The sequence below is a fragment of the Rutidosis leptorrhynchoides genome, chromosome 4 (assembly GCF_046630445.1).
Source record: "Rutidosis leptorrhynchoides isolate AG116_Rl617_1_P2 chromosome 4, CSIRO_AGI_Rlap_v1, whole genome shotgun sequence".
Lineage (NCBI taxonomy): Eukaryota > Viridiplantae > Streptophyta > Magnoliopsida > Asterales > Asteraceae > Rutidosis > Rutidosis leptorrhynchoides.
This window is the reverse complement of record NC_092336.1, coordinates 105,416,112-105,443,087: the sequence shown is the minus strand read 5'-3', so window position 1 is coordinate 105,443,087 and position 26,976 is coordinate 105,416,112. Positions and strand designations below refer to the sequence as shown.

The window sequence follows — 26,976 nt, the reverse complement described above, 5'->3', positions numbered from 1 at the left end:
ACTGATATTAATGTTAATATTAATATTGATAATAATAATGAAAGTAATAATAATATTAACATAACAACTATATTTTTAATTTGTAATTACATTTAATATATTAACCTTATATATTATTAATTATATAATATTTACTAATTATATAATATATATTATATGACAACACATATTGAATATTGAATATTTATACATCTTAATATATTACAATCTATATGCAATCAATATTTATGTATGGAAATAATATATACATATATATATTTCAAATAATATATATATAATTATGATTTAATTATCATGTAGGTATTTATATTAATTATATATATTGAAACAAATAATCTCAGAGTATAACAATTACTACTTTGTTAACATTGATAAATTTTGTATATTCAATCTACTTTCTATATTTAAATAAACAGTTTTAAATAACAAGATTAAGTTTTATGTCACAATTACATAACAGTTCATTAATATAATTAATTTATAATATATAATTATTTACATGCACAATTATTTATATACACATTTCTATTTGCGATAAAAGGTTCGTGAATCGTCAGAAATAGTCACGGGGTAATTTAATATATGATAACAGTTCAAAACTTTTGAGAATCAACCTTACAGACTTTGCTTATCGTGTCGAGATCACATAAAGATTAAGTTTAAATTTGATCGGAAATTTCCGGGTCGTCACAAATGCACTTGGGCTGATTCCTGGGCTGTTTCAAATGTTCAAGTCTCGAACCAAAACTCATTCAAACACAAATTATGAACCGAAAACACTTACAACACGTATCTTATATCTTTGAAAAGGTATTTTGACAAGGAATATAACTAAGAACATATCATCAACCAAAACTAGTATTTACAACAATTAAATACGCATCGAAAGATCATTGGATGTTTATTATCAAAAGTTCAAAGTTCATAAACGCATAAGATGATTCGGGAATCCAATTTACACATACGACATGCCGTTTCGAAGGTAATTACGCATACAATGCAACTAAACACTCACCGATAACATCTCATAGCATTCAAGGTATCAAAAGTTCATTTTAAATGCTACCAAACCCTAACCAAGAATCATGAATTCAACATTTATGTTAATGAAGTTTTTCCAAACCAACCTACATACCAAAATGTAGCTAATGATGCTAGTAACACATTTAATACATGAACTTTAACATAACAACAACGTTTAATCAACCAAAACTCAATATTAAACATACCCATTTCAAGTGTTCATACTAGTTACTCAAAACAACAAAATCGAGCAAACCAATCACATATTCATGTTAGACTCGAGCCATAGACACTAATTAACACCATTTCAAGTTAAAAAGGTGTAATTTATGAAAATTAGAGATTTTGAAAAGCTTACCCCAAGCTATGAAATTGGTACCAAATTGAAGAGGATGATGCAAGGATCACAAATGTAAAATTTGTTTTGATGTTAGCTTGGTAGTTTTGAATTAGATGATGAATTTGTGGAGAAGATGAAGATGAGTTTAAGTTGGGGATTTTATGTTAAGAGAAAATGGAAAAAGAAATGAAATGAGGATTGGGTGGTGGGAGGTGGTGATTAGTTGACTTAGTCAAATACTAGTTGATCAAGTTTGGCCAAGTGACAAAGTTAGCCCCTCAAGTTTAAAAGCGGGTGCGTGAATTAACTGAACGAATTATTTTAAATACGCTAGAGTAAATGAGAGATGTTATAATTAAATAACGGGAATATCAAAACGCTAATCAACAAAAGATACGAATTTAGATAACGAAAGATATTATCTAAAAAAAGACGGCGTTAAAATAAATTAACGAAAAAAGGCGGGTTATTACAATAAATAAGTTATTAAAGATTCTGGGTTTCAGATAACTGGTAAATACGCGTGTGTTAGACGGAAGTGTTACCTATGTGTGATGAACGGCCAATTGGAGATGACTCAAAACATCTCAAAGTTTTAGTGATAAAATAATCAAGTACATTCATATAGCAATTTAGTACAGATTAATCAATCTTTACAGACCCTTCAGTTGTAATCAACAACATACACATCATTTGGTCAAGCTTATAACTCATGTCAATTCACGTTTTCAGAAGTTAGCATGCAAATGAAATACATCAAGGAACATATAAACTAACATATTCCAAAAGATCAAAGCCTCAATTAATTTCTAGTTCACACAAGGTAATTTATTTCACATTCGAAAACAGTTTCAGCTCTCTTTAAAACACGAATCTTCGTTTTGACGCACCGAGAGCATCATAAAAGATTTTGACGCAAATCTTAAGTCCAACATGCATAATTTTTCACAAGGATTACAGTGGTACACTTTTCATTAACCAAATCATAAAGTACACAACTCGGAAAATTCGGATTACAAGTAAAGCCTAGTGAAAACTTCGACCTAGCATATCTTGAGCATACGATAACGAAATCAAGCGAAATCAAAGTCCAAATTCAATAGTTTTTCGATACATTTTCATCTAAACACATTACAAGATCAGTCCACAAGTTAATTTTATCTGATTTACAAGATTCAAATTCGTTTTTCATGTAAACAACATCAATCGAGCAATTAAACGATAAACGATAACTCTAAACATCATCAATTGAGCACTAGACTTGATTAGACTATGCAATTGACAAAAAAACTGATTTATAAAAATTAGGGTTTGCAAATATACATTAGAATATCAAATTGCTAGTACGTACGCGTAGAGAACGATGCAAGGAACAACGTTCGTGCACGAGGTTTCTTCTAATTTCAACTTTTGAAGGTGGTGGTGGTGTTGTGGTGGTCGACGAAGGTAAGAGAGAGGGAGAGGGAAACCGATCGGCCAAGAAAAAGAAAAAAATAAGGGTTCACTAGTTTGCTACCTATTTATATCATTTAATTAGGGTCTAAACACAACCCACTAATTATCCATTAGCCAAAATAAGTCCATTAAGGAGTACCCACTACGGGTTCGGCCGAATGGCCCTTTAAGGGGTGTCATGGGCTAGTTTTTCTTACTTGCTTGTACGCGCGTCGTCCGTTTCGAGTGTCGTTAACCTTACCGGGTCTCCGGAACCTTAACTAGTCGTTGAAACGCAATCACCGGGTTTAATTTACTAAATAAATAATAAATTAAATAATTTTTTCTTAAAGTCAATAATTATTAAAAATAATTATTTTCTCATTTTTCTAAGTTCCGTAAACTGAAAAGCTTTCTAGACGACTAACTTAATAGTATCGTTTCCTAGTTATTTCGTTATCCAAAACAAGTTCATAAATTAATATAAAATATTAATTTAAGTAATCCAATAGGATCAATTATGCATTTAAACATATTAAACACACAAAGTCTAAGTAAACACCGTTAAATATTTAACGGACAAGTAACAATAGTAACGGAAAAATTCGGGTTGTTACAATAAGGTTTTAAAACAATAAATCAAACTTTGGGTTGGGTGTAAAAAGCTCGAATTGTAGGTTTGCTGCTGTTCTTACTCAACTGTGCGTTTGAGGCACTCACTCGTACGAGTGAAGTGTCCATTCGTGCGAGTGAGACACTAAACCGTGTGAGTGAGTTTGATAATCACTAGTACAAGTGATAGTTCAGTCGTGCGAGTGAGGATACTCACCCGTGTGAGCGATAGTGTTTGTATGTTTGGGTCAAGTGCAATTCTGACCCATTTACTGTATTGTTGTGATATTTATTCTAATGTGTAATTTGATTGAAAAGTGTACTAACTAGAGAATTGATATTCTCAGGTGATAAATGGAAATGTGAAGGCTCAGTGATATAAGACAACTGAGTACTTGTGCTTCTAAGTGAGTGAGACTATCTTTATGGATGTGATTATACAGTGACAAGTATAGTGATCTGTGCCATGCTTATGACTAGACTATTTAGGAGTCTGAGACCAGTACAATGACTATATGTGATTATGTGCGCACCCAGTTCTAACATCGAGGGTGAATTCCGGTGTAACGTCGATGGTGTTCCCGATGTAAGAGGTCAATGCTATTTACCTTATGTTTGGGGTAATAGTATTGCGCCCAGGCGTTACTAATTGGTGGTATAGTGTGAATGACGAGTGCGTCACATCTGGAAGACTATACCAGTGATTCAGTAATGGGGGCTATCGGTGGATTCTAGCTTGATCAGCTACGGGTTGCCGGTCCTCTTGTTTATGGCTTTAAGTGACTTAGTGGCCAGTGTCTTTAAGCCGTGCTTGATGCTTGTAGTGATGTCCACCTAGATATTGCCATTCACTTAGCGTTATGCTAATTCTCTCACAGTGTTTTGCCCTGCAGGTGTGTATTAGCAGCTTTTGGTGGGTTTTACGGGACAACTGAAGATGTTTGGCACAGTGCATAACTCTGATGTTTTATAATAAACAATATGTTTAAATGGTTTGTAGTAATAACGTAACACCTGTGATTTGTGTAATCATATATTTCGGTAATTAATATATGATGGGTAATTAATAAGTCTTCTGCTGTGAGTGTCTTTAAAAAAAATGTGTGTAAAAAAGTACAGTGTTACAAGAATAATGCGAAGCGACGAAATCAAATTTGACGGAATCTAATGCATAAATGCGTGGAAATCGGATAGCTAAAGATTCATTACTAATCCAAGAGTCAAGCCAAAAATCCGTTTGTAACCCATTGCCGACTTTGATACTCAAGGTATCAAGAAGAAGAACATTTTCTTGGTATAATCTTGATAAAACCGAATAAATGACAGACCATGTACCCGAAGAATTCGACATACCAGGAAGTAAATTACCTTTATGGGTCCTATAAGTAAATTACATTTGTGGATCCCATGAATGGCAAAGATAACTTTGACCTAAAGAGCATCCTTATTAGTGAAGAATCTCCACCTCCATTTGTAAAGAAGTGCAAGATTTAAAGACTTAAAACAATTGACCGAAAGACCTCCTTTATCATATGGAGTTTGGATGAGACGTCAGTTCACCCAATGGATTTTCCTTTCATTATCTTTAGCTCCCCAAAAAAATTTGGAATGAAGCGATTCGATAATTTGAATGACTTTCTTGGGAGCTTGAAAAAGCGACATAGTATGGGTACCAATAGCACCCAACACGGATTTACCTAAAGTTAGTCTACCGCCGGAGAAGAGGAGGTTTGCTTTCCAAGATGCAAGGGGGATCGTTACTTTGTAGATGACACCTTTCCAATCCTCTTTTCTATGCATATTTTGGCCAACCAGAATGCCTATGAATGTGAAAGGAAAGTTAGCGGAAGAGCAACCAAGAACACTTGCTAAACGACTAACCTTAGTTGAGTCAACATCCACTCCAAAAATCAAAGACTTGTGTAAGTTAATCTTCAAACCAGAAACGACAAAGAAAGAACTAAGTATAGTAACTAAGTTACAAGCGTTGTAATCATCCCATTCTCCAATAAATAAAACATCATTTGCATAAGTACAATGATTAATCCGAATGCCGTTTTAGCGATTATTAATGCTTAAACTAGAATAAAGTGAAGCTTCCGACACATCATTAATAGCGGCAGAAAGATCGACCTTCCATACTGATGATAAATAAGAAAGGAGAGAGGAGATCACCTTGTCGTAAACCTCTCAATAGAGAATTCAGAAGAACGACTCCCGTTTAAAAGTAAAGAAGCTTTGGAAGATTCTAAACAAACTTTGATCCATAATATCCATTTCATATGAAAGCCCATGAAATGCATCATAGAGAAGATGTAAGTCCAATGTATCGATTCGAAAGCTTTATCAAAATCAAACTTAAAAAGCATAGCCTTAAAATCAACCTTAAAAAACATTGTTTTTAAATGCAATTGCCTGAGAAGTATAGGAGTATTTTTTATGATTATTATGCTGTATTGTTGTTAACTACTATTTCTTCTTTTTTTGTTAGAAGATGTTATGCCATAATTTATTAATTTACTAGATTTTGAGCCCGTACGTTGTGCGACTGCTCAAAAATCGAAGTAGTAGAGATATGGTATATGTACACTTGTTCTCGATAACGAAGTATTAATAACAAAACATATATGGATTACGACTCGAGGTACATTTAGACTAAAATGGATTATATCGACACAAAAAGTAAGAAAAAGAAAGTGAGATAAAAACCAATGCACATAGTTATATATATAGTATGATATGGTATTCATGATCTCATTCCAAAAGCAACACTGTATTGAATCAAATCCATCTATTGACAACAACACAATTGCATGAGTTAGAATGATAAAAAAATACATATTAAATTTAGTTTGACTGTCATTAGTCAACTTTGGCAGTATGAACATGTTTTGATAACATTTTGTTTAAAAAAGCAATAGAATTATTTAAAGAATGAGTAGATACAACAAATACAGAATAGAACATTAACTACCCTATATGATTACACATATGACACAGATAAAATGTTATATGACACAGATAAAATGTTTATATATATATATATATATATATATATATATATATATATATATATATAATGATGAAAACAACGTCATTTGATATATAAGGCTAACCAACCATATAACAAAAATGCACAATAAGTGTTTCTAATCATATGAGGTTAACAATTCAACCGTTCATCCACAGGTAATTACTTCATTGATTAGGTTGTGCTTGTCATATCCATATCCCTTTCCCTTTTTACCTACATCCTGACAATAAAATTTAAACAGATTAACATGACAATACAAATTAAAAGATCGTACAACATCCCAAGTAATATTCTTATGACCATTGAGCATACTAAGAGATGAAAAGATGAATTTAGATGCATGTCCTATATATATGCATATGATGTAATAAGCACCTTACCATATTTAAGAAGGGTGTTACTTAGGTAGTCCAAACAATGCTATAAAACGCTCAAACTTACCTATTGCTATAAAATGCAGCAACAAAGATTTGCATATGCTTTACTAATAAGCAATAAGAATACCAGTTGACCATTTAGTAAACAGTACCTTAAGTCGGCGAACCAAGATAAAAGCAAATGTATCAAAAAGGCAGATATTTGTGTTAGGACGAACCCATTTTAAATAAAGTTTATGATGAACTTATAAAATACGAACATAAAGGGACCTGCTAGTTCACCTTTTAGACACATCTTCTTTCTCCTCTTCCACTTGTCCATATAGACGCTTGAACTTAGCAACCTGACCAACACTTTCGGCCATTTGTCGTCTTGCTCTGAAGTGATAAACTTTTCCAGCCTAGTGTAATTTGGCCAACATAACATGCATCAGTCGACCACTTTGAGTCATGCATTTTCACAAGATAAACTATCAGCTTATCAGATTCAGCGAAAAGATAAATGTTAGCACGTTTACAATTACTATATTAACACCCATCGTAAACAGAATCATTAGAATTACTCAGGTATGTTCAATAACTTGATCATGTACTCCGTATTATAATAGCCACGCTGAATTCGACCTTAATTAATCTAGAAAATTATTTTTAGTACCTTTCTGATTCTTCCTTCTCCTTTGTTTACAGCATTTGATTATTCGTTATTATTTCCGGCATCGTGAAGTTAGGGTTAGATGGGGTTAGCGGCGTTTGTTATAAAAGGGTTGCAGATCAAGTTTGATAAAACGGAATGGGTACACTGATTGTATTTAATTAAACATATTTTGTGTTATTAATTAATTAAAATTAAATTACTCCGTATTATTTAGAATCAAAAGTACTGTGAATGAGACAGCTGGATTTAACACTTGGCATAATATCATCTAAATTAAGGCCCTAATGACAACTAAGCTCTTTTAAACTCTTTTTAATATAAGTATATAAATAGATTAATATGATTGTGTTATATTTCAGTAGGCTTATAACTACCTTTAGTGACCTGGTTCAATATATTCAAATTGAAAGAACCAATAAAAGAGAGATGTGTTGTAGAAGATATAGGAGAGAAAGAGGTTGAAGAGAGGTGTGATGTATTTAATGTATATGTATGTTTTTGTAACTTACATTATGCACATATATATAGTACAAATTTTACTATCCATATTTGACTAATTACCATCCATATTTAACTACTAAATTTACAACACTCCCCCTTGGATGGTAATTTTTTTTTTTTTTAAAGAGCAATTAATACTGCCTCGTTAAAAACCTTGCTAAAGAAAACCCAGTGGGATAAAACTTTAGCTAAGGGAAAAAGAGTGCAGCATAGAGTTGACTCCCCCTCAAGTAGACAACGCTGAGTCGTCACATCTTTTGAACTTGCCTCATGCCAATATTGTGAACGTATGTTTTGAAAACAGCGATTGACAGTGCTTTGGTATAAAGATCAGCAGAGTTGTTAATTGAACGTATCTCATTTTAATCTAGTTGTCTTTTACGAGATCTTGAGTATATGAGAAGAATCTGAGGTTTTCATCTGAAACTGTATCATCTAAATCTTTTATGTACAAGTTTGACCCGTGTGATTTGTCTACAGTCTCCTTCATGGTTTGCTCAAACTGTTGTTTCAATTCCTATTCCCTTTCAGTCTTTTTCTGAGCCTTACCAATATACCATTCTTTTCCATCAAACTTATGACCGTTAAGACCGTTTATAGCTTTAGCGCCTCGTCAGCATTTATGTTTTGTTCTGTCATTTTTGATACTCTTCTTTCATTTGTACTATGTAAGCTGTATTATCTTCATAGATAGTTGTTGGTCTTTTATAGCGTTCTAGTTCACAAGAATCAATAATGATTTGTATCATTGATCTTAACTAAAATCATTCCCGAGTAGCTTCATGTAATGCAATCACTTCGGCATGATTTGATGATGTTGCAACAAGTGTTTGTTTTGAGAACGTCATGATATTGCGGTGCCTCCATTTAGGAATACATATCCAGTTTGAGATTTAGCTTTATGTAGATCAGATAAATAATCTGCATCTGTATAACCAAACAAATCTTGTTTCGAGTTGTTAGAATAAAATAATTATAAATCAGTAGTTCCCCGAAGGTATCAAACTATTTGTTTGATCTCATTCCAATGTCTTTTGGTAGGGGCTGAGCTGAACCTTGTCAATAAATTAACTGCAAAAGAAATGTCAGATCTTGTATAATTTGTAAGATACATAAGAGCCCCAATTGCACTAAAATATGGAACTTCTGAACCAAGAAGATCTTCATGATCTTCTAGAGGATGAAATGGATTAGTATCAATATTAAGATCTAACAACCATATAAGTACTTAATGGTTTTTGTCTTGTCCATATTAAAATATTTTAAAATCTTTTCGGTATAAGTTGTTTGATGTATAAGTAAGTCATTAGTTATATGCTCAATATGTAAATCAGCGTAATACTTGATTTTTTTTTTTTTTTTTTAAAATCTTTCTTTAGAAGTTGAATGGCTTCATAGATTTCTTTATTTAAGATAATTGATATAAACAGCTATGATCACATATCCGAACATTGTTTTTATAAAACACACGTGCAAATAAGTTTATATGTATACCCTTTTCTTATCAAGTAATAATTTAATCGATTATACCACATACGTCCCGATTATATAAACCCATTTAGAAATCTTTGTGATTTAATGGAATATATTCCCTTGGGTTTTGCATTAGATGCTTATGATACCTTAACCCTTCAGGTATATTCATATATATATATCACTATTAAGTGATCCATACAAATAAGTAGTAACAACATCCATGAGATGCATTTAAATAACTACCAGGTTGATTAAGTATCTAATAAGTAATTGTATTCATTATAGGAGGATACGTTTTTCTCCTAATTCATTTCTGGTCTTTGTGGAAAATCTTGAGTTACAATTCTAGTTTTGCCTTGTAACTTCATTTGCACATTTCTTTTCGGATAAAAATTTATTTGTATCTCATTGTTTCACATCTTTAAAAGTGATAACGATTGATCCAAAAACTTTTCTTTTATTGAGCGATTCTAATTCAGCTCGTATTGCTCCTTTCTGTTGAGTTCAATCACGTCTATTTTGATATTCAATGACAGATTTTGGTTCCAGATCATCATCTTTATTCATGATGTCATTGTAACATTATATGAAAATATCTCATCAAGATTTTTCATTTCATTTCAGTTTCATAATATTGCATAATTTATTGCAATTTATGTATTTACATTTATCAATATCCTTTGTAGAAGGAGTATTGATTTGTGGTTCTTCTTGAACACTTTCTTTTACCTCATTATCAGCTGATTTTTCTTTTCGAGGATTTTTATCGTTAGAACCAATTGGTCTCCCACGTTTCTGCCGTAGCAAAGACTCATGAGTGACATTATTGCCAGATTTTGTAATTTCAATTCTAGCTGAAACATTTACTGCTGGTATATATGATTTAGTCACTTATTTTTTTTTTGTATCTTTAAATGCATAAAGTAATTAATTTGCAAGTTCTTGCATATGCATTATATTTGAACTTTCTTTTCGCATTCTTTTGTGCGATGATCAATATTCCTTAATTGATGTTCACACCATGAAACATCATTTTATTTATATTTCATTTCTCCCCCTAATATAGGGAACAATGTTTCATTAAAGTGACAATCGACAAAACTTGCTGTAAAAACATCACCCGTCATGGGTTCAATATATCTTTTGATTGAAGATGTTTCATATCTAACATATATTTCAATCCTTCTTTGAGGAACCATTTGTTGTGGTTGTTCAATTAAAAATACACTGCACAACCAAATGTTCTAAGATGGAAAATATTTGGTCTCCACCAAAATTAAGTTGGTAATGGAGAATATTTATAACTTGCACTTGATTTAATGCGAATTAATGTCACATCATGTAAATTTACATGTCCCCATATAAATATTGAGAGTTTTGTACTCATTTCTAATTGTCTAGTTATTAGCTGTAAGCGTTTATCTATTGATTCAGCTAAACCAATTTTGTGTATGCACATGAGCAACTGGATGTTCAACAACAATCCATGTAGACATATAATAATCATTAAAAGTTTGAGATGTTAACTCACCAGCATTATCAAGTCTCATCCTTTTAATGGTGTAATCAGAATAATGTATTCTTAATTTAATAATTTGTGCAAGAAACTTTGCAAATGCCATATTACGGCTTGATAACACACAAACATGAGACCATGCGTTAGATGCGTCTATTAGAAAAATGGTCCACATGATGGATGAATTGGTCCATATATATACCCTTGAATTCTTTCAAGAAACATTGGTGATTATTTCTCAATGTGCTTTTCATTAATCGCCATATGTGCTTTTCATTAATCACCATATGTGTTTTTCGTTAATCACCATATGTGTTTTTCATCATATATCATTTTCACCATATGCGCTTTTAATCATATGTGCTGCGCTTTTCGTCATATGCACTTTTCATTATATGCGCTTTTAATTACATGCGCTGCGCTTTTCATCATATGCGTTTTTTATCATATGCGCTTTTAATCATATGCGCTGCGCTTTTCATCATATGCGCTTTTTATCATATGCGCTTTTAATCCTATGCGCTGCGCTTTTCATCATATGCGCTTTTTATCATATGCGCTTTTCGGTGCTACATAGATATTTCTCATTTTCGATTATCATTGACTGATAATCATATCCATTATAATATATATCAGAGAAACTTAACAAATTTCTCTTTGATTTGGGAGAAAACAAGACATTGTTTACCAAAAAATTTGTACCATTTGGTAATATGAAATTTTACCTTTTTCGTTCCTTATATCAAGTTTGCAAGAGCTGATATAGTATTTATAATTCCTTCATTTGATTTAAATCAATGAAATATTTCTTAGATTTGATCATAGTGTGTATGTTACTACTATCTGCAATACATAGGTCTTTACCATTTAATTGATGTTGTATTTCAGCAGGATTCATACTAAAACTTCAAATAAGATAAGCAAATAATGAGTTATATTTCAGCAAGATAATCAAATTATATTACCTGCAAACAAGTTATAATCTGAAGTACATAAAAGATAACACTTAATAAAACATATGCGTTATGGTCTAAAACCATTTATTTATGAGTGATACATAAAAAAAACTAGGCATCTTAGAAAATTCAAACCATTCAAGTCTCAAGGTAGCTCAGGGTTAATTTAATCAAGATTTGTCAACAGATTCACTCTCGTTTTCTTTTGGGACTTATTTGTAGAGCTAAACAAGATGTTCATGTATTCAAGAAATACTAGACTGATGATTCACGTTACCAGATCATTAATAAGAATCTCCGGAATTCTTATAAGAGCGTCTACTAATATCTTTAATTTTATTCTTTCATGGATCACCGTTATTTTTTTTTTTATTTTTTTTTGATAATTAATATCGTATCTATCTTTGAGTATTTTTCATAATACACTTGGATTTTCGATCATATAATATGTAGATTCTAAGGACTCGTCAATATGTTTGCTAAGAAAAATACTTACTATTGCTTTCTCTTGTTCGGAATAATTGTTATTTTCATTCAGGGTTTCTAAAATACCGTTTGATTCGAGATGTTTTTCTACATTCATAATCCATGTTAAGTAGTTGTTCCCGCTTGTTTTAAATGAGCAAATTTAAGCCTTTTCAAATTCGACATTTTCTATTATCAAAAAGATGAATAACATAAATCATAATCATAATCAACTTCTATTCATAGACAAATAATAAAATGAAATTAGAATCATTTTAAATTCATAAGTAGCAAACAACAAAATAATGGTATGATTACAAATAATAAAACCACAAGGGCAGGATAGAATATAGGTTCACCCGGTGGTATATTAGCAACAATGATGATAGTTAATATGACCAATACAATAGGAAAAATCATCCTTGTGTGAATCATTTTTACAAAAACTTTTTGAGAGTAGTAATCTGAAAAATGAAGATTGATTTGTGAAAATGTGAAAACAGAGATGTTTATTTTATATTTGAAAAATATAGTTGTTGTAACATCGTCAGTTGACGTTAACAACCGTTATGTATATATGACCGTTGTAACGTCGTTAGTTGACGTTAACGAATAAAGTCACTATATCAAAACGCGTATGAGTAATATAAAGGACAAGATTTTTTTTCTTATTTTAACTTTTAAGATTTACTTTTAATAAAAATACAAACTACTTTTTCTTATTTTAACTTTTAAGATTTACTTTTAATAAAAATACAAACTACTTTTCTTATTTTAACTTTTAAGATTTACTTTTAATAAAAATACAAACTACTTTTCTTATTTTAACTTTTAAGATTTACTTTTAATAAAAATACAAACTACTTTTTCTTATTTTAACTTTTAAAATTTATTTTTAATAAAAATACAAACTACTTTTTCTTATTTTAACTTTTAAGATTTACTTTTAATAAAAATACAAACTACTTTTCTTATTTTAACTTTTAAGATTTACTTTTAAGAATAAACATTAGTATGCATGAAATAAATAATGATTAATTGCATAAGTAAAAATACAAATTACTTTTCTTATTTTAACTTTTAAGATTTACTTTTAATAAAAATACAAACTACTTTTTCTTATTTTAACTTTTAAGATTTACTTTTAAGAATAAACATTAGTATGCATGAAATAAATAATGATTAATTGCATAAGTAATCATAAATGTTAGATAACATATAAAGACCCCATCGTATTCGTATTGATCGGAATTAATCTCGACCCATGGTACCGTGTTGTCAAATGACGTGTTGCGTACATAAAGTACCGTGTTGTCAAATGACGTGTTGCATACAATCATGAGGTCTTATTAACATAAATATAAATGTTAGTGAAGTTAATAAGAGTTAGATTACAGAAAATATAATTCAGGCGGTATAACCGACCATATATAACTTAAATAACATAAATATAAATGTTAGTGAAGTTAATAAAAGTTAGATTACAGAAATATAATTCAGGCGGTATAACCGACCATATATAACTTAAATAACATAAATATAAATGTTAGTGAAGTTAATAAAAGTTAGATTACAGAAATATAATTCAGGCGGTATAACCGACCATATATAACTTAAATAACATAAATATAAATGTTAGTGAAGTTAATAAAAGTTAGATTACAGAAATATAATTCAGGCGGTATAACCGACCATATATAACTTAAATAACATAAATATAAATGTTAGTGAAGTTAATAAAAGTTAGATTACAGAAATATAATTCAGGCGGTATAACCGACCATATATAACTTAAATAACATAAATATAAATGTTAGTGAAGTTAATAAAAGTTAGATTACAGAAATATAATTCAGGCGGTATAACCGACCATATATAACTTAAATAACATAAATATAAATGTTAGTGAAGTTAATAAAAGTTAGATAATTTCTTACCTTGATTAGTGACGTGTGCGTGCTTAGATAAACCTTGATTATACGGAGCACTTCGTGCTGATAACGTGTTATATTTCAGTAGGCTTATAACTACCTTTAGTGGCCTGGTTCAATATATTCAAATTGAAAGAACCAATAAAAGAGAGATGTGTTGTAGAAGATATAGGAGAGAAAGAGGTTGAAGAGAGGTGTGATGTATTTAATGTATATATATGTTTTTGTAACTTACATTATGCACATATATATAGTACAAATTTTACTATCCATATTTGACTAATTACCATCCATATTTAACTACTAAATTTACAACAGATTGTACATTAGTTAAATCATGGGTTAAAAAAACAATCATCGAGTTTTTCACGCCAACAAGTGATGTGGTTAATGACCAATAATTACAAATGCAACAAATAAAATTAAAGATGCTAATGACACAACTACAAACAAATAGTCTTCTTAAATTGAAGTTGAAAAAAATGATAAATCAAATTTTACGAGTTGAAGTTAAACTCATTACTTGGAGAGCGTTTCAATAATGGAAATATCCAAGCAACTAATATGATTAGATTAGATGAGATATATTTAATTTGAACCTAATCAAATTCACAGAGTCAAATTACATCTAAATGCTAATGGTTCAAAAGGTAATCGAAGCTTTCTAAGTAGCTAGGTTTGACAAAATCTGGTGGTTAAAGTATTCTCAAGAAAAATGATGTTGCATATTATTTTTCATGCTATTTATTGAATAAGAAGCATGTTCAATAAGAAGTCTATTGTTTCATAAATTTATTACAGAAGGGTTCAATACAAGAAAAACTTTAATGGTGGTAATAATTATTATTAATATTAATATTAATATACTATCTAAAAGACAAAACCATGTAGCACTATTCATCAATAGTAACTAGGGGTATTTTCATTATTTCACCTTTTTTTTGTCTCCAACGATAAAAGAAGCAACTTTCGTAAAAGAACTAACCCTTCAATGTTACCAAAAAATGTCGATAAAATTTCTTTTTTACAAAAAAATCAATTACCTTTTTTTTTCCTTCATCAACGATAAAAGAGACAACTTTCATAAAAGGGACAACTTTTTAATGCTACCAAAAGATGTAGAAAAACATTCTTTTTTACAAAATAGATCAATTAACTTAAAAAAAAAGGAACGCTAAAAGAAGCAACTTTCACAAAAGGAACAACCCTTCAATGTTAGATATCGAAAAAAATTCTTTTTTACAAAATAGATCAAGACTTTTTTTTTTAACTCGCATTCAAAACGGAGCCCCTGGCGCGAAGCGATGGCTCCACAACTAGTTATATCTACTTTCATAAAACATGAAGGTACATCTCTAACTTCAACTCATAATTTTTCTCCAAGTGTTTAACAACATTCAACTATTTATTTACTGCTAACTTCATAAAATGTAGCTTGACATGTGCAAAATTAACTAATTTTTACATATTGCTTTCGCTGAAATTTGTTTATTGATTTGACCCATAAATTTATTCTATTTAAAACGGTTATAATTATCTATATATTTTTTTTAAATATAATATTTTGTTATGATTTGTGAATATAGTTTATAACATTTTATTAAAATTATTAAGTAAGCACCTTAATCGTAAAATCTTAGTTTCGCTTGTGATCATTTCATCGAAAACGTGTTAACTTTAATTCTATCCGGTGGAAACACGAGTTAATTTTAGCAGATTCAAAAAGTGCAATTTGATAATTGTAAGGTAGGTCGATTCTTTCTCTGGTGGTCACGTTCACGAAAGTCTGTTTTTCTTTAAAAAAAAAAAGGGAGATGTTCACACAACTGCAATATAACCACTTAGAGGTACATTACTACATTAAGGTAGAGGGTCACCAGTAATTATAGGGACTAAAAGAAAAATGCTAACATTACGTTTCTAAAATTCATCTTTCTTGTGCAACCAGATGGTAGCTATAAGTCTATAACAGATGTCGTATTAGACCACTCCCAACCATGACACTATCCTCAACATTTTCTCAGCGCCACATCAGCTTTCTCTCTCATCCTTCCTCACAAATTTCTCCCATAGCACCCTCATAACACACCATTGCCAACTATGACATACTTCATCGAATTATTATTATTATTATTATTATTATTATTATTATTATTATTATTATTATTATTATTATTATTATTAATTTTTATTATTATTATTATTATTATTATTATTATTATTATTATTATTATTTCTATATATACTAAATTCCACCCATGTTTTGGTCGTGGCCCCAAGGGTAAAACGACACCCAACCCCACCCCCTTTCACACTAGCATTTTTCATTCTTCCCCCCTCAACTACAGCCAACATACAAAAAAAACACCAAATTTCAATGGCAAGTGTGGGGGAGTTGATCAGGTCATAAATACCGATCAATATTGTTGTTAAGGGTTGAAGTTTGCACGTATATTTGATGTTTAAAATGTTAGTTCATGAAGTTTTTATAATAAGTGACGATTCCAGACGAGTATGCAAAAAAAAAAAAAACGAGGTTTAAACGAGAAAAAGAAGAAAAAGAGGACCCAGAGACGAATTACGGTTGCCAGGCGCAAAATGTGGCTGGCTTGGGGGTCTAAATGTGGTCAGGGTCAAAAGTGGTGCATTTAGGCAGTCTGTTTTTGCGGTCCGGCCGCAATTTGCGGTCACGAGGTGCAAATTGCGGCTGGGTGATTTTCTGGATGGATTTTGAGGCCGATTTGGTGGGATTTTTACTTTGGGAGCAAGATACATGATATCTATAAATACTAAACACTAAGCCACGAATTAATCATCATTCCTATCAGTTTAGAGAGCTAAAAACACCTCAATTAACATCACAATCATTCCAAGTTCAAGTATTCAAGCCAAGTTATTCAAGATTCTTCATCAAATCATCATGTTCATCATCACCAACATGAGTGGCTAGTCTCTTTTACTTTATTCCTTGCATGAACAATTATTGTATGGTTAGTTCTTCATGTATTTGTGTGATTCTTGATTCTGTAATCCTTATGTCTTTTGGTCTATGATTTCATTGAATCTTTTGAATTATGAATTAATGCAAGTTTAAGTTTATTGATTGTTGCAAGACAAGTGATTGTTATTTAACATATTGTGCTTAATCCAACCTAGTGATAAGTTAGTATATGAATAAAGACAATGTGTGTATGTAACATTGTTTGTGCTCAAGATAATCATATATCACAAAATTGAAGAAATCTTGTCTATGAGGCTTAGTTGATAATTTGATAGCATAAAGACTTGTTTAGACTAGTGCATGCATAATTGGGATTGTAAAGGAATAAAGGCTTTAATCCAATTGTTTACAACCTTTTCATTTAACTTATTGTTTATGATCTTAGTATTTAATCATTCAAAGTTCGCGTTTTGCTTAGTAATTGTTAAACTAGTCGTTATTTTAGTTAATCATTACAAACCAACTCCTGAAAATTGCTTGCTTTTGACCACAATTTCCCGTGGAACGAATCCTGCTTGCCCTATCTAAAGTAGAGTAATTAGGTTGATTTTTAACTGACCCTTCGACACTGATCATGGATCGTATCGATGAAAAGGTTGATGTGTTTAAGTATGCTTCAGGTGGCGACTCTTTTGGCGATAGGATAGATAAGGTCATGGACATTTCCTTGACTGACATGTTTTCTGATGACTTGTTCTCTCTCGATTTGGTTGCATGCTCGAACAAGGCTGTAATATTGGGTGAATTCAAATCAAGGGTTTTCGGAGATGAGACTTGTGAGGTTGTAGGTTTTATGCAACATTAATCAAACATTAAAGGTATATGGTAATCAGCTTAATCGATCTAAGACGCATTGGATGCGCCGCAGATTTTGAACTCAGGTCATGCGGTGTTTATCTGTGGAAGTGACCGAGGTCTTTGGTCCATGATGGTCCATCTGTTTTTACTAACCATGTTTCTTCGAGTGATAATGGGGGTAATAAATCTTTCATGTGCACCGGTAAAAGTCACAAAATTTGTGTAGAAAGGCGTGAAATAACGTTCATAAGAACAAGGTGTCATTGGCTAAGGCGACGGGGTCCAAAGGCAGCTCAATTGTGACGATCCTTCCAAATCCCTTTGGACGAATACACCATTCATTGATTTCATAGTGAGGTTTTGACCTCTATATGATACGTTTTGTAAACATTGCATTCTTTTGAAAAGGCACACCATAAATGAATATATAAATCCAAGGTTTTCGACGTCTGATGATTTCTACGTATAGACAATCACCGTATATAATAGTTTACAATACTACATCCATTGACAATGCAGTCAAAATAAGATACATGGTGATGATTTTGTGAATGCAAAGTTGTCTTGAATAAAGCATGTATGACTCCATGCACATAGCTTGTATCACATATAAGCAAACAGCGGAAGACTTCTAGGGAACCTGAGAATAAACATGCTAACAAGTGTCAACACAAAGGTTGGTGAGTTCATAGTTTTAGTGTTTTGCATAATCTGTATATAAAAGTGGATCACAAGATTTCAGTTGTTTCATCCAGAAACGTTTATCAATAGATTCTACATAACAGGGCACCCTGGTAACTAAGCTTTAACGTTATAATGATAAATACCCCATTCGTTTTAATACACGCAAACCAACGTGTCCTAAACTCAAATAACACACGTCCGTTAAAAGGCTAGCGCTCTAGCTCGGATGGGGATGTCAAGCCCTATGGATCCATATACTGTTATTCGCACCCACCAGTCCACATTCTATGTACTGGCAGCTACTAGTTACCAAAGCTAAGGGATTTTCGGTTCAAACTCAGTGTAGAATTAAGTATGTACTTGTATCCATTGCGTTTAAAATAAATTGCATGTATTCTCAGCCCAAAAATATATATTGCAAAAGCAATTAAAAAGGGAGCAATGAAACTCACCTTAGCAGCACATAAAGTTGTTCATCATAATGTGACCGAAACTCGGAATATCAAATAATCATAGATCTCAACCTAGAGAACATATGTTGGTCAATAAATATCTATCAAGCTAGGTCAGGTCATAGTGTATCATAATTCTAATGCTCGAGATTGACATACAAAAGTTTATCAAAAGTCGTTTCAAAAAGTCAATTTTGATAATAGTTCAATAAAATGAGATGTGCCTTATATAAGGATTCATTTACTCGATTAGTAATATTTGAAAATCCAATTTATCAATTGTAACAGACTGAAACCCTGGCTAGTAGTAAGTGGACTATTTTGCCCTTAGGGTTTGTGCTTAGTCTTAAGTGCTTTTATTTTAATTATTTATTAGTGTTTTATTATATTTGTGTTGTGTCCAGTTTGTGACAAGGGTTCCAGAACAGGTTTGTTTATTTTATTTGGACCTCGTTTGGGTTACCTAATCATGTGCGAAAGATATCAGATAACTGGTAAATACCCGTGTGTGATGGGGTATTGTGTTTAACACAAATATATAAGCTTTGACCTGCTTATTTTGTGATGTTTCCAAAAAATTCATTCTTCACTCCCGTACCTAACTTCCACCTCTTCAAACCCTAATCCTTAAACATTGATCTTGAGCTCAAATTGGTGTTAGAATCGTGTTTGTTATCGTTTACTGAGTCTATCAAGGTAAGTAACATGTGTTTTGTGTTTAATTCGTTGTTAAATTCATGCTTTTGTGTGAGTTTTGTAAAAAGCTTGAATTTGTGTCATAACTAGTGATTTAAGTGTTGTTATGGTCAAATTGTTGTGGGTTTTGAGTCTATAACAAGTAGTGAACAAGTTGTGGTCAATTTTGGTGTTTAAAACGAGCTCTAGATCGAGATTTGAGGATTTCATCGTGAAGTCCGTAGCCTTTGTTCAGTTTCTGAGGAAGATGAACACAGTCGGCCGACTGTCGGTTGACAGTCGACTGACTGAGGGTTCAACCGACCGACTGTTTAGTGAACCGACCGACTGAGATTTACCTTCGGCCGGTTGATGTATTACCCAATGAATCGACCGACTGGAAAGGTCAGTCTACCGATTGTGTCGATAGTCGACCGACTGTAAGTGTCAGTCGACCGACTGTGTGTCCAGGGCAGAATGTTTTATGATAGTGCTCCAAATGAACATATATTTAGTAGCAATATCCTCCCAATATGTAAATTATTTAGTTGTAATTGTCCTATTTTAAGTTGTAATCGTTTATATTAAATAAGTGCGAAGACAAAAGGCGAAAACGACGATTTGAAGACGCAAATGACCAAAAAGCTCAAATGTACAAGATACAATCCAAGTGGTTCAATTTATTGATGAGAAACGTCTAAAAATGACAAGAGTACAAGTTGCGGAACGCAAAGTACACGATATAAAATAATACGCAAGGACGTTCGAAAATCCGGAACCGGAACATGAGTCAACTCTCAACGCTCGACGCAACGGACTAAAAATTACAAGTCAACTATGCACATAAATAAAATATAATATTTAAATAATTCTTAAAATTATTTATATATTATATTATTATTTAATTACGTCGACAAGCTAAGATCCAAAAAATTGTGAGCTGAAAAATCAAACTCCACGACTCGCGGAGTTTGAAGGCTAAAAACTCCACGACTCGCGGAGCAGCCATATTCCAAAATGCCTATAAAAGGCCACGAGCTTCTGCAGTTTAAAAAATATATATATATACATAATAATAATAATACTCCGTAGTATAATATAAATAAATATATATATAATATATATATATATATATATATATATATATATATATATATATATATATATATATATATATATATATATATATATATATAGTATAGATTAGTGTTATATTAGATTAGTTTGGGTTATGTAAAAGTTATTTTTACGGGTTTTAAAGTCGGAGCTCTGTCCGTGTACCACTATGCGATAAATAATCAATGTAAGCTATGTTCTCCTTTTTTAAATTAATGTCTCGTACTTAAGTTATTATTATGCTTATTTGAGCCAAAGTAATCATGATGTTGAGCTAAATATTAAAGACGGGGTAATTGGGTTTTGTACCATAATTGGGGTTTGGACAAAAGAACGACACTTGTGGAAATTAGACTATGGGCTATTAATGGACTTTATATTAAATTAACGATACCTCGTTAATTTAATATAAAGGTTATGATTTGACGTATCTATATATAACCACATACGCTTAATCGGACACGATGGGCGGGATATTTATAAGTACGAATTATTGTTCATTTGACCGGACACGGGGATGGATTAATAGTCAATGGACTCATTAAAACAGGGGTGAATTACATTCAAGGGTAATTGGTGTAATTGTTAACAAAGTATTAAAACCTTGGTTTACACACAGTCAATAACCTGGTGTATTCATTAAGCAAAGTATTAAGACCTTGTTACAGTTCGAATCCCCAGTTAGTTGGAATATTTGACTTCGGGTATAAGGTTAAATTTGCCGATCAGTTTATAATTATGACCGATGAACTATTATGGACAAAAACCAGATAGGTTTCAAATACATCCTGGACAAAGGACAATTAACCCATGGGCATAAAACTAAAATCAACACGTCAACCATCATGGTTACAAAAGTTTAAATAAGCATAATATATTTTATTTCATATTTCCTCGTACTTTTATTTATTGTCATTTTAATTATTGTTATTTATTTTATATTGTTATTTAAATATCATCATTTACTATACGCTTCTCTTAAAATATAAATCGACAAACCGGTCATTAAACGGTAAACCCCCTTTTATATATTATTATATATAATTATATATATTTTGTACAAATATAGTTGTTTAAAAATATAGTGTGCAATAAGCCCGCTCCCTGTGGAACGAACCGGACTTCCTAAAAACTATACTACTCTACGATTAGGTACACTGCCTATAGTGTTGTAGCAAGGTTTAGGTATATCCCATTTGTAAATAAATAACTAAAATTTGTGTAAAATTGTAGCATATTTAATAGTATTTCCTAGTAAAAATATAAACTATTTCGTACCCCCACGCTACGACATCATTTTACCAAAGTGCTTTTTTTTAGCCGTTATGCTGCCCGTTTGTATTTTGGTGTTCAGGATGTAAATTTTGAAAGTGCACAAGTGTTAAGCATGAAAATTATAGCGGACGCATTTTTTACTAATTTGCTATAATTCGCTGTCAGTGTGTCTAATCTTGATGGGAACACTATTCTAACTTGGTTTTTGCTGTTCTCATGAGATAAGGACAAGGAGGAAGCTCAGAAATAATAACTGAGCAGTTGCTGGTAATTGGTGAGTGGGTCTATCTACGGATAGAGTTTAAGTAGCATATCATGCTACTGTGGTTGACTCTTTTACCATGCATAGTGTAGAAATTGCCATTTTAGAATAATAATATCGTTTGCCTGATGTTGTATGTGAATTTTGTGTACACTGTGTGAATGGCACCAGTCGGGCCTAGGGAGACTGGGGACTCGAGACCGTGCCTAGGAGAGGTTAGAATCCATATGAGGTCAACCGTTCCTAGGGGAGGTTGGGTCCATAGGCTACTAATTGTGGAGTATAGTGTGAACGATGCACCCCCTGCATCTGGATAACTATACCGTTAATTGAGTAGCAGGGACTATCGGTAGACTCAGGCCCGATCAGCTGGGAGTCGTGTGCTCGTACAAGCCGCCGATCCTCGTATTGTCTTATTGTATGCTAGTTGGTGGTTAGCATGTATTGTTGTTCGTATATAGCTTGTGTGTGGCTTAAGCTATATCTGTTAGATAGATTCCATTCACTTAGCGGTGCGCTAATCCCCCTCATATTCTCCCCTTGCAGGTTTAGGTACTGCTAGTCGGGATGGGTGCTGTTGCAGAAGACATGTTTGACAACCCAACTCTGATGTGGACTTTTGTTTAAATAATGTTTTGTAATAACGTAACACCATTGTGTAAACTTAAACGTAATTACACGGATTAATGTATTGACGTGACATATATAGTGTTTGTAAATAAAGTCTTCCGCTGTGTATTTAAAAAAAAAATGGCCGGTGTTACATCAATCTTATGAACAAGTTGTTTAAATCTTAATTGCAGATTCGAAAGCAATTTCAGTTAACGTTAATCATAATTCAGTTGATCATATCTTTTAATCCGTTCATCGAAACTATTCGATATCTAAATGAAAAGTTATTGATTTTTCGCTAGCTTTCCAAAAACATGCATATCATTTACCTTTTATCAGTAATATATGTATTTAATTCGTGATTCATCATAAAATGTTTAACGACAAAATTTAGCATACAAGCATGCATAAATATATATACTCGAGCACTAGTCAGGGATACACTATTAATATATAAAAGATAAAATATGTGTGCTTACGTATCAATATTGAGATTCAATATTTTAGTAAAGTACGCAGACGTAACAGAGATGATAAACACTAGGTTTGACTTGCGAATATTACCCACGAATATTACCCATAACCTCCATAGCTATAACCCATAGTTTTCTTAGCTTTATCCCGCTCGAAAACCATTTTTGAAATCGTTTGGACATGACCTCGTCATAGTATTTTATGTATAATACTAATAATAATAATATTAATAATAATATTAACCTTAATAATAATAATAATAATAATAATAATAATAATAATAATAATAATAATAATACTAATAATAATAATAATAAAAATAATAATAATAATAATAATAATAATAATAATAATAATAATAATAATAGTATAAATATATATATCAGAGAGAAAGAAATAAATAAATATGAAGGTGTAAGGATTCGGGCAGAACTCGTGGCCTTTTATAGACTTGGCCAGATTTTTAGGGCCATGCGATGTGATGCCCAATTCCCATGCGATCGCATGGGGTGCTGATCCAGCTCACATTTTTTTGTACACTAGCTTGTCTACATGTTTTTTTAATTATAAATATAATATATTTAATTTATATAATTAATTATATATTATATTAAATTCACATGCATAGTTGACTTGAAATTTTTGTTCCGATAAGTCGTACGTTGTTACTCGACTTATGTCCCGGTTCCGGTTTCTCGAACGCATTTTCGTACACTTAGAAAACTAATACTTTACGTTTCGTGACTCGTACCTTTGTCAAAATATAATCTTAAATTATCCATAAACTATACCACTCAAAGTATATCTTAAACTTTCGAGTATTTTGGTCATTTACTTTTATAAATCATCCTCTCGTTATTTACCAATATAATAGTATTATCAAATGTTTTATAACCAAATTAATATTACATTTTATCATATTATTAAATATATATATTTTCAATATAAACATGTTTTAAATATACGTCGCAAGTTATTCATACAATTAATATTCCAACTTATCATATATATTCAAATAAATATTTAAACCAATAATTTTAATGTACGGTATCAAACAATTAATACATTGTTACGTTTTCAAGTTATAGTATATATATATGTATCTATATACATATAATTGTTCGCGAATCGTCGAGAACAACCGAAAGGTATTTGAATATATGAAAGTAGTTCAAAAATTTTGAGATTCAGTTTTACAAACTTTGCTTATCGCGTCGGAAATATTAATCATACAAAGATTAAGTAAAAATTTGGTCAGAAATTTTCGGGTCATCACAGTACCTACCCGTTAAAGAAATTTCGTCCCGAAATTTGAGTGAGGTCGTCATGACTAACAATAAAAATGTTTTCATGCCGTATATGTGTTAATAAATAGAGTTTTATCACCGTTGAATAATATGGATAAAACAATCCGATTATTCGAAGCGTATGAGAGAAGTTATCGTAAAAGAGTGAAATGAAGAATAGAGATTCGTCTTAACTCTTGACGTATTAACGATTGATTTTCGTAATTTAAGGAATAGAAAATCTTCATAATCTAAATAAGATTTGATTCTTCGGAATTTAAGGAAATTAAGATTTCTTTTGATTAAATGCGTAATTTTCCTTGATTGCTATGTTTGATATTTCGCTATAAATTGATCTCTTTCGTTTCATTATTTTCATCACTCTTACATCTTCTTCCTCATTTCCTATTTTCAAAAGATTGTGAAAAATGCTTCATCCAGTTCTGATTCTTGATATACTCCTAACTTTCATATCTGTCATTCTTCTTTTTCATCTACCACTGGAGGATTCTACTTACTTCTACTTTGCTCTTCGGGTTATAATGCTTTTAATTCTCCCGTGTCTTTATGTTGCGATAAACATTGATATACACGGTTTGTAATTTATGTGTTGTTATCGGGCTTTATATTCTCCCTTATATTTCAAAGTTCCTGCTTCTGTCTTCTATAATTATTGTCATCCCCAGTTAATGCTTTCTTTTATTTGCTGCAATTTATACCCCAATTTCTATTTCGGAGTTTTGTCCCTTCGTTTCTTCTTCTTGTGACTAAGCATTGCTTGTAATGGTCCAGAATTCGCAGATATGAATTTCAGAATGAACATTGTTAATGTTCTAAGAAGAAAATAGTAATGGCACGATCTTGATTTGTTAAATTACCAGAATACCCTGGAAAAGACAGAATCATCAAGAAATATTTTCTTGATATTTTAGAGATTAACTAGAATACAAGAGTCGTATGACATAGCACATGATGACGTTATGATCTGTGAATCATCACGTTCCATTTAGAAACTCAGCATGACTTACTGTAATATAATCACGTTGATCAAGTGTCATTATATTATACTAACTCATGCTTCCGCTCCCAACACCACTTCAAAAATATTCATATTTTAAACTCGAAGGTTTCAGAATTTAGAAACTAAAATAGTTTCTTTTATGATGTAACACAGATATCATAAGGAGAAAATTGATTTCCGATAAGAATGATTATGGATTATCTCCAGAAATATGGAGGATATTTATAATGAAAGATACGATGATATCTTAGAATTTCTAATATCAGAGGATGATGAAGAATATTGTCCGCAAGGGTTTAGATTCGGAAGCAAGGTATTCGTTAATGGCTTCAGCAAATACTGAATCATTTGGATTCTTGGGAGGCAGGTTTCGTCCTTGTGATTTATCCACAGCCTCCTTCATACTTTGCTCAATCCGTTTTCCACTTCCAAACCTTTTCTTTTTCTGAGCTTTGCCAATACACTATTCTTTATCATCAAATTTTTTACTGTTAAGGTCGTTTACAGTTTTTGCTGCTTCATCAGTACTTTTCAAAATTTCGAGAACTAGTTTGCGGTTTAAGGTGTTTTTCAGAAACTTCACATTAAAAGTACGTAAATATAGGAGATAGATATTATATGTACACATATAACTGTTGGAGTAGGCATGCTGCGAGATTTCAAAATACTGATTGCTGATTCCCAGTAATTGGCAAGACAATTCTTGTTATAAGATGCAGATGAGTAAATGATGGGGTTTCGATAAATATAATGATTTTTCAGAAAGTCAAAGATCAGTGAAGTTGTTGGTAAGTTTATTTGTGGTGGAACATAAACGGTTCCCCGGTAACGATGGCGAAAGGGGCAACGTATATATCAAGGTTATAATAAGGCTGTTTCGACTGAAGAATCGAAGTTGACTTGCTGGAGCTGTGACAAAACTGACTACTTTGTAAAGGGATTGCAAAGTTATTTTAGCTAATAAATGCCAAAGGGTCTAATACGGATACTTGTTAAACTA

General features: G+C 31.6%; 1 protein-coding gene across 1 annotated transcript; it reads right to left on the bottom strand.

The window, feature by feature from the left end:
* Window positions 1-4,960: 4,960 nt before the first annotated feature.
* Window positions 4,961-7,185, bottom strand: LOC139840875 (uncharacterized). The gene is made up of 3 exons (XM_071831118.1): window positions 7,114-7,185; window positions 6,607-6,663; window positions 4,961-5,341 (listed from the first exon to the last, which is right to left on the bottom strand). Exons 1-3 carry the CDS (start codon window positions 7,183-7,185, stop codon window positions 4,961-4,963), a joined length of 510 nt encoding a protein of 169 aa, XP_071687219.1.
* Window positions 7,186-26,976: the final 19,791 nt, after the last annotated feature.

Excerpts from the sequence above, each read along its gene's own strand:
- LOC139840875 (XM_071831118.1), bottom strand. The coding sequence starts at position 7,185 with ATGGCCGAAAGTGTTGGTCAGGTTGCTAAGTTCAAGCGTCTATATGGA. Across the intron at positions 6,664-7,113 it reads TGGAAGAGGAGAAAGAAGAT|GATGTAGGTAAAAAGGGAAA; the intron begins GTGTCTAAAAGG and ends TTTTATTGTCAG. Across the intron at positions 5,342-6,606 it reads AGCACAACCTAATCAATGAA|ATTAACTTACACAAGTCTTT; the intron begins GTAATTACCTGT and ends TCTGGTTTGAAG.